General features: G+C 53.7%; 1 protein-coding gene across 4 annotated transcripts in view; it reads left to right on the forward strand.

The window, feature by feature from the left end:
- Window positions 1-15,858, forward strand: part of NRP2 (neuropilin 2) — a 112,887-nt gene that overhangs the window by 46,897 nt on the left and 50,132 nt on the right. For all 4 annotated transcript variants that reach the window (XM_070241694.1, XM_001505114.6, XM_005601698.4 and 1 more), the window contains exons 8-10: window positions 8,729-8,873; window positions 11,323-11,672; window positions 13,995-14,139. In XM_070241694.1, the coding sequence (XP_070097795.1) occupies window positions 8,729-8,873; window positions 11,323-11,672; window positions 13,995-14,139 (640 nt within the window). The remainder of the gene's footprint in view (window positions 1-8,728; window positions 8,874-11,322; window positions 11,673-13,994; window positions 14,140-15,858) is intronic.

The following is a 15,858-nucleotide window of genomic DNA, read 5'->3' on the forward strand; positions in this document are numbered from 1 at the left end:
TCGGCCAAGGTCCTCCTCAGCTCTGGGATGCTCGTCCCGCCTCTGCCCTGGAGGCGAGGAGACAGAGACCGGTGTCTGCACAGGGGGACAAGGCCCTTGTCCATATATGTCAAAGCAAAGGCCTGTCTTCCATCCTCCCCTTTTGGGAAACATGGTGTCTCCCCTGTGACATGGCTGTGAGTACCCTGCTCCTCGTCACGGTGTCACTGGGCTGTTCTGATGCATTTGCAAGAAATTTGGGCTAAAAGAGAGAGTCTGTGCGGTGCTAAATGTATCCTAAAGGCCAGATTGAGGGTGAGAGGCTGAGGAGGCATGAGGTCAAGCTTGGGTCCAAGAGTTTCCAGCATTACGCTGTGCTGTGGCACAGAAATGCCCTAAGCTCATGGTATTAGTGTCATGATGTTATATTATCATATAGGGGCCCGGGGAACCCTCACATATTAGTGTAATGATGACTCCAAGGGGCCCACGGCACCAGCTTATTCCTTCAGAATTTAATAGTGTTTCAAAGACTGTGGATTGAAGCTCTCAAAGACAAGTAATCTACACCAGGGACACCGGGAACCATGGCTTCCCTATGGAAGCCACCTGGTCACCAGGCTCTCAACGATTCCATCCAGGCCATGCTCGTCGTCTTGCTTCCAGAGGGAAACCGGCGTCCTCGATATTCAGTCTAGGGGTCAAGCGGTGCTTTTTCCTGGAGAGGCTCCGTCAGCGTGGAGGCCTGAAGGCCAGTCGTGCCTGGGCAGTGTGGCTCGGAGCCCAGGCTTGCCAGGTGGAGTTTGGGCCCCGTCATGGAGTCCTGAGCGCAGAGAGTTGGAAGAAGTTTCTTTGCATTTGGTTTGGCCATATCTCTTCAAAACAGATAAACACTCCCCTTCAAAAATCCTCTGTCCTATATTTATTTTCTAAATTAAAACAGATCATTTTGAAAGCCATTTGGAAGCGTAAAACCCTCTCTGAAATTATGAGAGACTTGGGAGTTGAGAGAGTGGCGTCAGAAAACCAAGCCCTCAAATCTGCCGGACAACAGCACCACGTGGCATCTATTTCCAGATCTTCTGAGACGATGCACTGTGTGACCCTGGAAGTTTCTCCTAACCGCTCCGTGCCTCAGTGTTTCCGTCTGCCCAGATGGAGTGGTGCCACAGCCCCTGTTGGCAGAGCTCCTTGGGATCCGTGGATGGACGGCTCTCTGCCGATATAATTAATGTATTAGACCCACAAAGCTCTTCTTGAACAGAAGCAAGTTATCAATTTAAAAAGTAACAAGGCCCCATGGGATATTTATCTGCCTCTTTTAAAATCATAGGTCTGGAAGGGACCTGATAAGTCCTTAGACCTCTCCCTGCGTCTGATGGGCCTGCTCTGAAGCTGCCTCAGATAAACGGTGCCCCTCTTAGCTTCATTATTCTGTTAGGGAGGCAATTATTCCTCCAATTAATAATACTGAGTTTTCAGAAATTACCCTTTTTTTTAACCTCCTGGTGGATGACTGGCTCCCCCTTATCCCTTTTATTGTAGTAATTTTGTTTATTGTATATAAGATTAGGCCCATGACTCAAACCGTCAGCTGGTAATGGGCCTCAGACTCCAGAAGTCGTGGGTACGATTGCATCGTCTAACCGGGACTAGCCGCGCTCAGAGAGGGCCAGCGCCCTTTCCAAATTCAAGTGCCTCCGTCTGTCTGCCCCTCAGTTATAAGTGGGAGGAATCCAGGGCCCCAGGTAATTAGGTTTGTCCCTTATCCGCCCGCCGTGGGATGAGCTCAGACCATTCGCCTTTCCACCCAGGAAGCTCCAGAGAAGATTTCATTATACACGAGCTTGGAAGCTTTGCTCACTCGGGCTCCTGGGGCTGGCTTCACCCCACTCCTGTGGGTGCTGAGTCGTCTCCGGGAGCTGAGGCTGGCCTCCCTGGTGCTTACAGCCTTGATGCTAAATTCCCTGTGCATCCCAGGCCACCGCTATGCCCCCGGGCAGTAGGACAAAGCAAATAAGGCTGGGCAGGGGACGCCCCTCTGCCCTGACCCCCGCATCTCTAGATGAGCACTGAGTGACCACCTTCGAGCACTAAGTGACCGCCTCCCGGGCAGTCACTCTCTCTGTCTGGCTCTCTGCCGCCACATGGCCCTCACTGTGGTTTGCTGAGATCCCCCCAGAGGAGGAATGCAGGGGGCAAGTGCAGTCAGGACCCACACTCCTGCACCCTGTCCTCTCCTGCCCACCTGGAAGTTAAAGGCCTGCCTTAGAAAGTGTGGTGCTTCTGTGTCAGGAGGCCCTTGGCACACAGCGAGCCATCTGTTCCTCCCCCACCTCTACAGGAGGACTTGGCATCCCTTCCAGCCCCTTGTTGCTCTGATGCTGCACTCTCCCCCACCTGGTCTCTCCCCCGGCCCCAGATCCCTGAGCTGCCTTCCCCTTTCCCTGATGCTTTCCTGTCTCAAATCCTGAAACCCTAATCCTGTTAGTGTGCTGTGTTCCAGGGCTCAGCATCTTGTCTCCATGGGGTAACATAATCCCGCAGTAAATCTGACGGCCCCACGAGGCCCATACAGATGGGGATGCGCACGTCCCACCCACCTCCACCCCAGGACAGCTCTGGTCCTCTCTCTCCTCCTTCATGTCAGCAAAACCGCTTGATGACAAAAACAGCCCTAAAGTAAAGGAGAGGAGGCAGGAGGGTGGCATGGTCTAAGCCAGCGCTGGTGGTGAGGCAGCTTCCTTTGCCCCGCCCCCAGCCCACCCTTCCCTGGGGTCCCTTCCCAGCTCCCTCTCTCTGTTTCATGTGCATATATATGAGAGGCACATCCCTTCTGACTCTGTCTGGCTAAGTTCCCACATCCACTAGAATGAAAGCAACTTTAAAAAAATTTTACTGTCTTTAAGGAGGAGTTTTAAGAGAGAAATGTCAGAATCATGATTTACAAAAAGAAAAAAAAGTCAGTTACCTGAACATCATCTTCCCCCAGTGCAACAGCCCCACCCCCCACCCTACCCCCCACCCCACCCCACCCCACCCGCCATGCCTGTTTGGTGCAACAAATTAATTAAACAGGATGGCGTTCATTGATTAACAGTTTATTTTTCCTGATGGACCCCATGGCTGGTTTTAGAGCAAATGCAAGGAAGGAGGCGGGGGAGGGAGGTCGGGCCTGCCTCTGGATGAGGATGAGTCGGTAGGATTGTTGCTGAGACGAATTTTTTAAATGTGCTGCCGTTTTCCCCACTCTCTGCCCTCCATTCCCGCCACCTCTCTTCTCTGCCTGCTCTGTTCCCCTCCTCCCTGAGTGTCTGTGCCAAGCAGATTGAAGAGGAGAACCTGGGATGCAATGAAACATTTATTAGTGGAGGGAAATATTTATTAAAAAAAAAAAAAATGAAGCAGCAGCAGCAGATCTGCACAATTTCTACCTCAGGGCTCCTGCACTGTGTTGTCTTTGAAAAACGTCCTGCTTTCTTTGCATTCCCTGGAGCTGGCTGCGTTCAGATATTTACAGCAAAGCGGAAATAAACTGTAGGTCACACACATGTAACGAAGGGCAGGTGCGTGCAGACAGAGTGCCAGAGGCCTTCTCAGGTGGGAGGCCTCGCGCATCAGCGGGGCCTCGTCTGCCCACCAAAGCGGAGGAAGATTCCATGGCGGGGAGGCCACAGAGCCGCACTGCCTCTCTCCACCCAGGGGCTCGAGGACTCTGATAGCTGTGAGCGTCCACACTGTCCCAGGCCCTGGATGTGGCTGGCAGAGGTTGATGGTGCAAGGGAGAGGGGTTTGGACCTGGCAGGAAGGCCCCTGCCCCGAGGCCTCCAAGGGGCGCAGGCCAAATGCTGGCTGCCCTCCACTGTGCCCCAGTGGAGGACACGTTCTCCAAAGAGGACAGACAGAGCGTCCACAGGGAGAGGTGGCTGCGACTGGAAATGGGGGAAATCAGAGGAAAGATGACCTCAACAACTGTCAACAATGCTTTCTGGCAAGAAGTTTCTTATTGGGTTATACATATTGTTTCTTTTGTTTTACCCAGTATTAGCTGTGTATGAGCTACAGGCTTGGTCAAAACAGGTTGACTTTCTTTTCCTGGGTGGGGTGTAGATAGTAACTAAACTGGCATGTTGGGTAGCGGCCAATTTAATTGGCAGTGCCCATCCCAGAGGTGCAAATCGGAGCACCCGTGAAGTGTGGCTGTTTCAGACTCTGTCTTACTGCAAATAAACCGAAGGGCTCAGGAGTCGATTGAAAAGGGCTGGTTTGTGTCAAGAATTCAGCGCCGCACCAAATGGATTATCCAAACCACTATGTACCCTGAATCATTTTTTAAACTTGGTTACAGAGATGCACTCAAAGAAATCTTTATGTTCAACATATATATATATATACACATATATATATACTTCATATATATATATATATATACACGTGTATATGTGTACACACACACCCCTATGTATATATACTTCTTTTTAATAACTGCAGCATAATCAACACTGTCCCTGCCTCTTAAGAAAGCTAGAGTCACCTGAACACACTTCTCATTTTCCTCTGGGTGGTAAAGCAACCATACTAGCGTTTTTCTTTTAAAATTAACAAAAATGTGTACCATCTGTGACATCCAGCGTCTAAAGCAGATGCTGTAATTGATCATCACGTTTGATACGTGCTTACCTGGGTGTCCCGTACGCTGGCAATCCACTGAGCCTTCCCAGCTTTAGGGACACCTCTGGGAAGTAATGGCCTGAAGATTTCCGGCCTCAAGGCGGGACTTGAAAGTCAGTGGCCTCCAGCACTTGAACTCTCCCAGTTGGACAGATACTCCTCTGTTACCTGTGACGTGGCCACGCTCCAACATCTGTGCTGGGTGCTGTGCAGGCGCTGGAGCCGGCCGGGCTGGTAGACTTGAGTGTCAGTCTGCAGGCCTGTTATTGACTTTATTTTCTTGAAGGAGAAACCAAGGTATCTAAGGTGGATTGATTTGCCTGTAGCGATTCAGTGAGTCGGCAGAGAATAGGGAATAGAACCGATTCCCACTCACACAGCCCCATCCCTTGCAACGCCTGGACTGGAAGCCAAGAATCCATCTCAGAGAATTTGATCAGAAAACATGTGAAGGGTGGTTCCGAAACCACAGAAGCATTGAGAAAGTCGTAAAGATGTATAATATATGATAGCATTTACCAGCTATAAATAGGGAGACGCAGGGAGAAAATAGAGACCTCATACGTCCATTGGGTCAGGAGAAATAGAAACTGCTTAATATTTCATTAAAAATGGATTTTCATAAATTGCACTTTGATATCTTTGGGTGAAAGACAAAATGTAAAGACTAAGGTGTTGTTATTCATTACTCTCTGATACTAATAATTTGAACTGTTATTGAACCAAAACATGAGCAAGGTTTTTCTCACTCTGAGTGGGCACTCGCCGTGTGTCCTGGGCACCATCTGAAGTGTGTCAGGATCCACAGCCCCGTTCACACGACCGCTGAAACTATGAGGGCAATGGGCACAAGATGCCCTGTTACAGAGGGGACCCAGCCGGGCGGTTCTAGACTGGATGGTCTCGAGAAGAAAACCTTAGAACCTGGGCTCCAGAAAGGACCGTACAGATCAGTTCATACATCCCCTCATTTAATCGAGGAGGAAATCGGGCCTGGGAGAGGTGGGGATGTTCGCCCGCACATTTGAGTGAATTAGCTGCAGGGTCTGCGTCCTGCTCCTGGCTCAGTGATGTTTGGGCTTTTCCCGCTAGGCCATGCTCAGAGTGAGAGGTGTACAAAAAGTTTACTAAAGGGAAGATGGTGTTCCTTAGGCACAGGGTCCAGAGAACAGAGGGCAGACACGAGCACAAGGTCAAGAGTGAACAAGAAACCTGGAAGGATGGAGGCTCTGAGATGTGGCACTTGACTTGAGGCCGCGTTGAGGAGCCTTCATTTGGATCCAGGGTGGGAGAGAGGGAGGGCAGAGTGCAGTGCAGTCTGAGCAGCCAGGCAGAGGGCCTGTGATACGTAAGCCATGCGCTTGCCTCCGCTCTGACTGACGCCGCTGCGGGCAGAGACCTGGGTGCTCACAAGGCCTGTGGCCACATGCACCCCTGGGAAGACCAACCCCCTCCCTGGACATGTACGCATGCAAGTGTGCACCCCCAGCCAGCATGCAGCCACACCCACGCACACGCCAGCCTCCTGAATGCATTCAGAGACACAGTCATTTCCTTACTGAGGAGAAGGAGAAAAGGTTTCTTGGTGTTTCTGCCAAGGCTGAGAAATGAAGGAGTCAGATAAGACAAAATTGGATATTAAAAACACATAATGCGTGCTGTGTTTCTAAACGGTACCAGCGTGGTATGTGTGCTGTGGATTAGCAGCTGTGTTAAAGTTCACATCCACTCAACGCTCCCATCATGTACTCACACGGAAATCCAGCCCCCCGTGTGAGCTCTCGGCGTCTCCTGACGGAGGCCACACACGGTCACATCACCATCCTCAGGGAGCAGGCCAGTGGTGGCCCCCACCGCTCACAGCACGGTCCAAAATAAGCCAAGTACTGCATTTGCCTCTTCTTTGCCAAAACAAAACAGAAAACAAACAAAAAGCCCCCTTGTGCTGAATTGTAGGAGAACCCATTAATCTCTTTCTCCCCGTTCATCTCCTCCACCCCTCTCCTCGGAGCTCTGTATAGGCACAGCAGAGCCAGGGAGTGGCACAGCAGAGCCAGGACCTCCCTGGGCCCTGTCCCTCCAGTCAGCCGTCTGCAGAGTCAGGCCTCTCCGTGGGCCTTCTCCAGGCGGCCAGCTCTAGCCCTCGTTCCTTCTGCTCCCTGGGTCCTTCGCCTTCTCTGTGGGTCTTCTCGCCTCTCTTTGTCCTCAGTCTCTGAGCTGGAAGCAGCCATATCGAACCTGCGAGAGGAGTGGTCAGGCATTCCTGCCTCTGTGCTCCCAGCGGTCAGCGAGGCTGCAGAGTGGAGACTGGTGGCCTTAGGACCAGGCAGTGGCTCCCTGGGGAGCAGAGGGAGCAGCAGGCTGGGTGGGAGCTGCCCTGGATTCAGTGGGCTGAGCACCAGGTACAATGGTTTAAACTGAAGATGGCGGGCTGCTGAAAGCCAGCTTCCTCCTCTCCTTTCCTCTCTTCATCTTCAGCCAAACACTTCTCTTCATTTGGTTGCAAAAGGTGTGATGTCTCTTACTCTCCACCCCACTGTCAGTGGTGTGCTATTAAATGCCTCTAACTTTTGACTTTGGCAAGTGGGAACCGTGAAGGGTTCAAGGTTGCCACATGGCAGAGTTCATGGTTACAGTTAGTGGGAAGAAAGGACCACACTGTTAGTTAGCTCTAAGCTTCGGGCTGCTCTTTGCAGTTACCCAGAGCATCCTAAGTGGGGATTATAAAAGCGCTGGGAACACATTACCAGACAGCACCTCTACTCAAGCCATGCGTGGAGACCTACAGGGCTCCATGATTCCTAGCCACCAACATAAATGCTGCAAATGTGTTAAAAGGATGAGAGTCAACCTAGGAACCGTGGCAAGGGTTTTGGATCCAGACAGACATCTCTGAGCCTCAGTGTCCTCATCAACAAAGTGGAAAGAACACTGCTGAGCTCCTGGGGTGTGGTAGAGGTGGTTGTGTTTGCACAGCATCTGGCTCAAAAGTCCTCAAATAGACCAGTTTCCCCATTCCTCTTGTCCCGGGCTGGCAGTGCTCAAACACCTCACAGGTTACAGGTCGCGTGAGCTGAGGCATCTGGAGAAATTGCCGGTTGTTTCCGAGTTGGCTGTGCGTAGATCTATGGTCACCTGGTTGTTGCAGCTGTGACACTTATGATTTATAAGCGATGGTTGGTTAGTTGGTCTTTCCTTCCACCCTTATCCAGGGAAACCAAGAGAAGCTCACATATACTTGTTCCAGCTCCTTTTTTTTTTTGATGGAGAGCACACGACAGCATAATGTCCATGTGGCATTATTGATTCGGGCCATCTGGTAAGCTAGGACTTGCTCCTACCATGTTGGGTTAGAGGCTTCTCCGAAAAGCCTTTCCTCCCATCAGAGACGCATTGGTCAGATGGGGACAAGGATAGATTTCATTGCAGGGTGGGACCACTGCCAGAGGGACTCCGAGGGACTGTCTGCAACCCTGACCCTGCAACAAAGACCAGAGAGAACGGAGACAGTGTCGATTGACACGGGGCATTGGGGGTAGACGGTGCCCCCATCCTCTCGCTGTTCCTGGAGCATGGAGGCCTCTAAATAATGAAAAAGACAATTGGGAAGCACATTATAATTATAAAATACCCTGCAAATATTCCTGTATGCTTGCAACATGAGGAAGAGGGAGAGTCAAGTTCAAGCTAGTGGGTGAGGGCCGCCAGCCCTAAAAGATGATATTTCCGCTCCATTTTTAAAGGATAGTCCACTTTTGTCCCCTCTCTCTGAGCGTCTGAAAGTGTTTTCGTTTTCCAGGCGCCTCCTCTGCTTGCTCTCAGCCCAAAGGCAAAATTTTCCTTCCCTCCAAACGTTTTTGTGAAGACCATTTATTGTTTTCAAGTTAGAGCAGTGTGAGAAATTAAATGTTTTTTTCATGGTGTTTCTCAAAAAGCCCCAAACAACAAAACCGCTGATTGTTTTTAAGCTTGAAGGAAATAAAGCTCAGCAGAACTTCTGCACCCACTTCAAAGACGGCTCGAGCCGCTGAACTACACACAGGGATTTTAAGATCGCCGTTTGCATCTCCTGTTACAGGTCTTCCAAGCCAACAACGATGCCACGGAGGTGGTTCTGAACAGGCTCCACACGCCGCTGCTCACCAGGTTCGTCAGGATCCGCCCGCAGACCTGGCACTCCGGCATCGCCCTCCGGCTCGAGCTCTTCGGCTGCAGGGTCACAGGTGAGGTGGGGCCCTGGGAGGGTGGGGAGCTGCCTGTGTCCTGGGCTCTGCTCCGTCTCTCAACCCTCTGCAGACAGCGTGATTGTACCACGTGGCCTTTCCAGAAGGACTGGCTCAAGGACTCAAGTCCTAGCAGAGTTCTTTTCATTCATTCATTCTCTCATTCATTCAGTATGTATTTATTAAGCAGCTGCTATTTCTACTAGTCAATGTTTGTTGAATGCTGACTGTGTGCCAGGTTCCGTTCTAAGCGCTCAAGGTGTGTTATCTTTTACAAGCCTCCTGAGGACTCTGGGGCAGGCATTATCATTCTCTCCACTTTACGGAGGAGGAACCGGGACTCGGAGACAGGTCACCCAGCCACTAAAGCATAGAGCCAGGGTTGGAATTCAGAGCCTCTGCTCTCAAGTGACACTGCTTCCTCGGCTCGGCCCCAGAGCTCTGCACGGCGCTGTGGACACAGTGACGAGCCCCACAGACCGGTTCTGTGTGGTTGTCCGGACGAGTTAGGAAGACAGGGTCATAAACAAACAAACCTATAAATTAACGTAAAATCAAAACCATGACAAAGAGCATTGTAGGACACTTGACCCAGTGCAGGAGGTCCGGGAGACATCCTTGAGGAGGTGGCGACTGAGCTGAGGCAGAGGGCACACAGCATTAGCTGGTGCAGAGGGGAGGGAAGGTGCACCAGGCGCTGGTCACAGCTTGCTCAATGGCACTGCGGCAGGTGGGACCAGAAGAGAAAGGGCGTGGTGGGTGCGGAGTGTGAACTGAGACCCCAAGGGCACGAGGTGGAGGACAGATTGGAAGGACAGAGAGGGTGCTGGGACAGCAGGAGGAGGCCGGTGTGGTGATCTGGACGGGAGATGATGCTCTGGACCAGTCCCAGCCGTGTGTGGACAGTCTGAACCGAGCTATGGACTCAGCTCGGAGCAGGCAAGCTGCCGCTTTGGTGCCGGACGGTCTTCAGGGCACAGCCACCCCCACCCTGTCCCCTGGCTGTTTCAGCTCTGGTGGCGAGGGCTCCCCATGGGACCCTGTTTTAAGCTTCTAGTTAAAACCCCTTGCGTTTGTACATTCTCTAATTTTCCACGTCCCTTTCTTCTACAACATCTCACTACCCTAACAACCCTGTGAGGTGAGTGGAACAGAAAACCGAGACTCAAAGAGGCGAGACGGCTCGCCCCAAATCACCCGACCAGGAGGTGGCAGAGCCAGGAACTGAGTCCACGTTTGCTCAGTACGCGTTCTACACTCTTGTCCCCTTTACACAGAGACCCGCTTCCGACTTATGGGAGTGGTTCGTCCCGATGCCACCTGGGGGCCTGTGATCTGTTCCTTTCCCATTGCTGTTCCAGGCCAGCACAGGCAACCCAGTGAGAACTCAGTTAAGACTCGTTTTCTAGAAGATTGAAAGGAGAGAACCAGTGGACTTGAAGGAAAGGGGCCAGCTGGAGGATCATTTGATCTGGAACTCAGTTTACAAGTGTTTAATGCACCCCGACGGTAGACCCTGCCCCACCTGATGCCCCTTGTGCGTGCATTGTCCACTCACTTATTCGCCCCGCAGACACTGGCGGCCTGCTGTGTGCAGGGCCCCACCCGAGCCTGCACCAGCCAAGTGAGCAGAGCAGAGGGCCTCTCTGACGTGGTGGAACCTTCAGGCTGGGGGACAAGGCTGGATAATCATAAACCGAGATGCATGTGTGCAGGGAAAGGACAGGGTGCTGTGAGAAAGAGTGACCGGGGACCTCACTGTCTCTTGATTGAAAGTTTGGGGACGGCTTTTCCTGGGGTGTGACACTTAAGTTGGGAGCTGATAAAGGTTAGTCTGGTGATGCCTGAGGGGAAGAGCATTTTGGCTGGTGGGAACAGCATGAGAGAAGCACCCAAGACAGGTGAGAGCTGTGATGACACAGTGGAAGGGACGACCTGGCCCGGGGAACGTTTCCATCTAGCTGGGAAAACATTCACCCAGGAAACAATACTCAGTGGGGTTCCCCTGTGCTCCCTGCCCCTGGGAGGGTCCGTGGGGACTGGTGTTACCAACAAGGATACGAGCGTCCTCAGCTAACAGCCTGAGATGCTTGGACGTGCCAGGCACCCTGCCACGAGCTTTTATACAGTAACTAACGGAGTCCTCGCAACCACCCCCAAGAGACAGGTGCTGCTGTTTTCCCATTTAGACCTGGGGACATCGAGGCACAGAGTGATTCCACCATTTGCCCAAGGCCGTGCAGCTAGTAAGTGGCATGGCAAATATAAACCCAGGCAGCCTGGCTCCCAGTCTGGCTCCTAACCACAGTGCTCTGCCGCCTCAAATCTCGAAGAAATCAGTGCCAATTCACCGTGATTGATAGCTGCGCTCTTTTACTCTGCTCCTGCGGGTGGTCCCAGTCGGTAGGGTGCCACTCACGACCTCTGTGTCTCCCTCCCCTCTCCACAGACGCCCCCTGTTCCAACATGCTGGGGATGCTCTCGGGCCTCATCGCCGACTCTCAGATCTCGGCCTCCTCCACCCGCGAGTACCTCTGGACCCCCAGTGCCGCCCGCCTGGTCAGCAGCCGCTCAGGCTGGTTCCCTCGGATCCCTCAGGCCCAGCCGGGCGAGGAGTGGCTTCAGGTGGACCTAGGAGCCCCCAAGACGGTGAAAGGTGTCATCATCCAGGGGGCCCGTGGAGGAGACAGCATCACTGCTGTGGAGGCCAGGGCGTTTGTGCGCAAGTTCAAAGTCTCCTACAGCCTGAACGGCAAGGACTGGGAGTATGTCCAGGACCCCAGGACCCAGCAGCCAAAGGTAGGCCGTGCCTGGGGTACTCGGCAACCTTACCCCAAACGGGGAGGTTAAGTTGGGGGTGCTGACTTCCCATCTGGACATTCATCACCCAACACCTATAATCCAATAAACCAAATATTAATGAGAGATTACGTTGTGCTGGGCACTCTGCCAAGTGCCTTATTTTAATCCTCACAACGTTGCTAGAAGGTGGACCCTTTTGTCACTCCCATTTTAGAGACGACAAAATTGAGGCTTGCTGTCACACCCAGGGTCACACGGCGCAGCTGCAGCTGAGCCCATGGTCAGACACCGTTCTGACTCCAGAGCCCAGGCGCCCAACCGCTACTCAGCATGCCTTCCTCACACCTCTTCCAGATAAAGTTTCCTTGGGACTGGCCAGACATCCAAAGGGGATGTGGTTTTTGGAGGCTAAACTATAGAAACTATGGAATTGCTTCCAAAAACAACTGTGTTTTTCCGAGTGTTGCTGCATCCTCTGTGTGCTCCTCATCTTGACTCTTAGATCTTTCCTGCCTCTGGTACTGAGTGGGGAGAGCCAAGAGGAGCTCACAGAGGAGCTCACTCCGGGCCAGGAGCGCAGGCAGGGGCAGCCACCCCTCTGCCATTGGCGGAGCGAAGGTCAGCCCTCCACAGGGGGAGCCCAGGAAGGGACAAGACACCACCTCTGTCCCTCTCAGGCCAGCCTCCTGGGCGGCCAGCGTTCCCACCCCCATGTCTCAGTCATCCCCTTGGAAGGGCAGGCCCCACGAGGACGGGGCCGTGGCACAGCTCTCACGTTGCTCAGCACGTTTCCATCCATGGTGCAGAGTGGGGGGCTGGGTTGGAGGGTTTGTGACGCTGCTGTAAACTCCCAGCTCACGATTCCTGAGGCTTGGAAAGGCTCAGGGCTTGGTAACCGGACCCTTCAGTGGATGGAGCAGAAGTTGGACCACAGGCTTCCCCAGGGATTGCTGACCCTGGCTCTTCCTACCCGTGCTGGGGGCCTGGGAAGGAGACGATCGTGGGAGGAGCAGGGTCAGAGCCTGCCCTTCCAGGCAGTGCCCCCTTTTGGAGTTGTGAACCCAGGGCGTCCTGCAAAATGGGCTGGTCCTGCCACATTCCTGGCTGCTAATCGGCACAGCCCCTGGCTGTCCCACACCAACCTTCCCTGAATCAGTGACTCTGCCCTCCCACCAGGGCAGCCCCACTGCCCCCAGTGCTATGTACTGGGGCTCTAGGTGAGGTTTCTGTTGACGGAACAGCCTCCACTAAACAAAGGCTTGGGGCGCACGTCTCAGACTGTCCTGACTCAAGGACGTTGTTGTTAACCTGGAGAAGGGACATCACTTTCCTTCAGCCCCTCAGTGAGCCGGGAGCCACCAGTCAGCTGGGACTTTCTAAAGCTGGACTTTCAGGCATTAGAAGAACTCGAGGGGCCGGCCCGGTGGCGCAGCGGTTAGGTTCACACGTTCCTTTTGGGCGGCCCAGGGTTCACCGGTTCAGATCCCGGGTGTGGACATGGCACCGCTTCTCAAGCCATGCTGTGGTAGGCGTCCCACATATAAAGTACAGGAAGATGGGCACAGATGTTAGCTCAGGGCCAGTCTTCCTCAGCAAAAAGAGGAGGATTGGCAGCAGTTAGCTCAGGGCTAATCTTCCTCAAAAAAAAAATGAAGAAGAAGAACTAGAATTAGCACTTCTTTTCCTACTAAACAGAACTTCAGAACGGGGAGGCAGCCTACACTACTTTCTTCTCTCTGCCTGAGTCCCGCGTGGGACTCGGTCAAGCCTCGTTCTTTCCAGAGCCCTCGGTTTCAGTCCCAGGAGAGAAGGCAGATCCTGATGACTCCACTTTCGCCTGCTCCCTCTTTTCTCTGCTTCTGGGTCTCTAACCACCTTCCAAATGAATGGAAACCTTGGTCTGAGAGGGGCGCTCCTGTGGATGGTGATGTCCAGGGACGAGGGGTCAGCTATGCTGCTGCCTTCTGGCCATGGATGGTGATGTCCAGGGACGAGGGGTCAGCTATGATGCTGCCTTCTGGCCATGGATGGTGATGTCCAGGGACGAGGGGTCAGCTATGATGCTGCCTTCTGACCATGGATGGTGATGTCCAGGGACGAGGGGTCAGCTATGCTGCTGCCTTCTGGCCATGGATGGTGATGTCCAGGGACGAGGGGTCAGCTATGATGCTGCCTTCTGGCCATGGATGGTGATGTCCAGGGGCCAGGGGTCAGCTATGACGCTGCCTTCTGGTCGGATGTTGGGGGCAGGAGGAGCAGACGAAGGGCAGCAGTGAGTGGGGCCCTGCAGAAGGGCTCAGCGGCCTGTCTCCCCTGCAGCTCTTCGAAGGGAACATGCACTACGACACCCCCGACCTCCGGAGGTTCGACCCCGTCCCAGCGCAGTATGTGCGGGTGTACCCCGAGAGGTGGTCGCCGGCGGGCATTGGGATGCGGCTGGAAGTGCTGGGCTGTGACTGGACAGGTAAGGCCCTGGCTTCCTGGGGGCCCTGGGAGGCGGTCAGACCATGACGTGGATGGGGGCAGAGGGGGCAGCCACCCTGGGGAAGTCGTGTCAGCCCCAAACCCTGCAGACCCCTGGCTCCTCCCCGCCGGGCCCGCCGTGCTCTCCAGCCCTGACCGCGGCGCTGCAGCCTCTGGTCTCGGACAGTTTCTCAGGGGACACGCTTCGTCTCATTTAAAGGATCACTGCTGTTCTCCAACCCGAGGATCTCAAAAGCAAAGCATAATCACACACCACCCAACCCGAATTCAATTAGACCCGGACTCGTCAGGCCAGAGGGCCGGGGCTGTTGATTTAGGAAGGAAAAAACCCCTCACGATAATAGAGTAATTGGTTTATGTCTGAATCTGGCCTCCAGATGTCAGTGGCGAAGAGACCATTTTCATTTTGAAGCCACATCTGTGAAAGGCATCTATTTGCTCAGGAGGGACCCTGTTGAGGGGGAGCTGACCAGACCAGGACTTCTCCCCGTGTGTGCAGGAGGCTTGCTCATCCCCGCGCCCCAGGCGGCCCGGGCTGGAGCACATCTAATCCCCCTTGCAGGATCAGGCCCACCCTTCTTGTTCCCCAGGAAGGGCCCTGTCCCCTGAGTTGGGCCCGCTCCCTCGGCTGAGCTGGCAGCAGAGCTCACTCCCTGCCAGCCGGAAGGAGCTCGGGGAGACCCGGAGGCAAGCACCAGCGCCAGCAGGAGCAGCACTGCCCGCCCCGCCAGGCCCCCAGGATCTCCCTTTTTCTGTCTCTGCCACACCTGTCAGCAGTCACCGGGTGGGACATCGTGCAGGATTCGTAAGGGCCTGTCCCAGAAGTCCTTTGGGCCCCTGGGGGCGGGGGAGGGGGGGTGCTCCTGTGTCACTAGGATGTGCAGAGGAGGAGTGGCCTCTCTCACCTTGGGGCTGGAGGCAGCCCCGGTGACCACGGTTACTCCCCAGTGTGTCGGGTAGAGCCAGGTTTCCCTGCGGCCAGCTGCGTGTGGGTCACCGTCCCCCTGCAGGAGCTGAGGGCCCTTCCTACAGTGACATGAGCTGGCTTCATCAATGGCCTCCCCAGATTCAGAGGGTGCAAGAGACCCAGGAGCTTCCAGGCCACTGGCTTTCAAATGTCTTGACCATCATCCACAATTTAAAATAAATTTGTATCATGACCCACGTGACTTACAAGCACGTACATGTGAGCGTGCACACACGCACGCTCATGGATTGCCAAGTATGGGCCTGCCCCTGCCGATGGCTGGCTGCATCGCCTCAGACAAGATCCCTGGCCTCTGAGCATCTTAGCTGAGAAACAGGGATCATAACAGTATATCTACGCCCCTGGGGTTGTTATAAGATTTCAGGAAAATAGTGGATGCTCCTAATAATACCTGTTACAATACGTAAATGTAACTGGAAGGGAAGGTTCCCAAAGGAGAGCTCCTGCTTACGTGTGGGTGCACACTGGAGATCATCATCCGTATCTCAAAATGCTAGAAATGACCCATTAGATTGATCCCACAACCTGCCAATGAGTGTGACATACAGTTTGAAACCCTTGCAGATCTAGGCCAATGCCTCTTTCACAGATGGGGAAACTGAGTCCCAGGGAGAGGAAGCCACTTGCAGAGGTCTCTCCCTGGCTGGGGGCTGGCTCATCCTTCCCTCCCCTCCTCTGCCCTCTTCCAGGCTGGCCCTGCTTTATGACTAC

This window comes from Equus caballus, chromosome 18 (genome assembly GCF_041296265.1).
Source record: "Equus caballus isolate H_3958 breed thoroughbred chromosome 18, TB-T2T, whole genome shotgun sequence".
Lineage (NCBI taxonomy): Eukaryota > Metazoa > Chordata > Mammalia > Perissodactyla > Equidae > Equus > Equus caballus.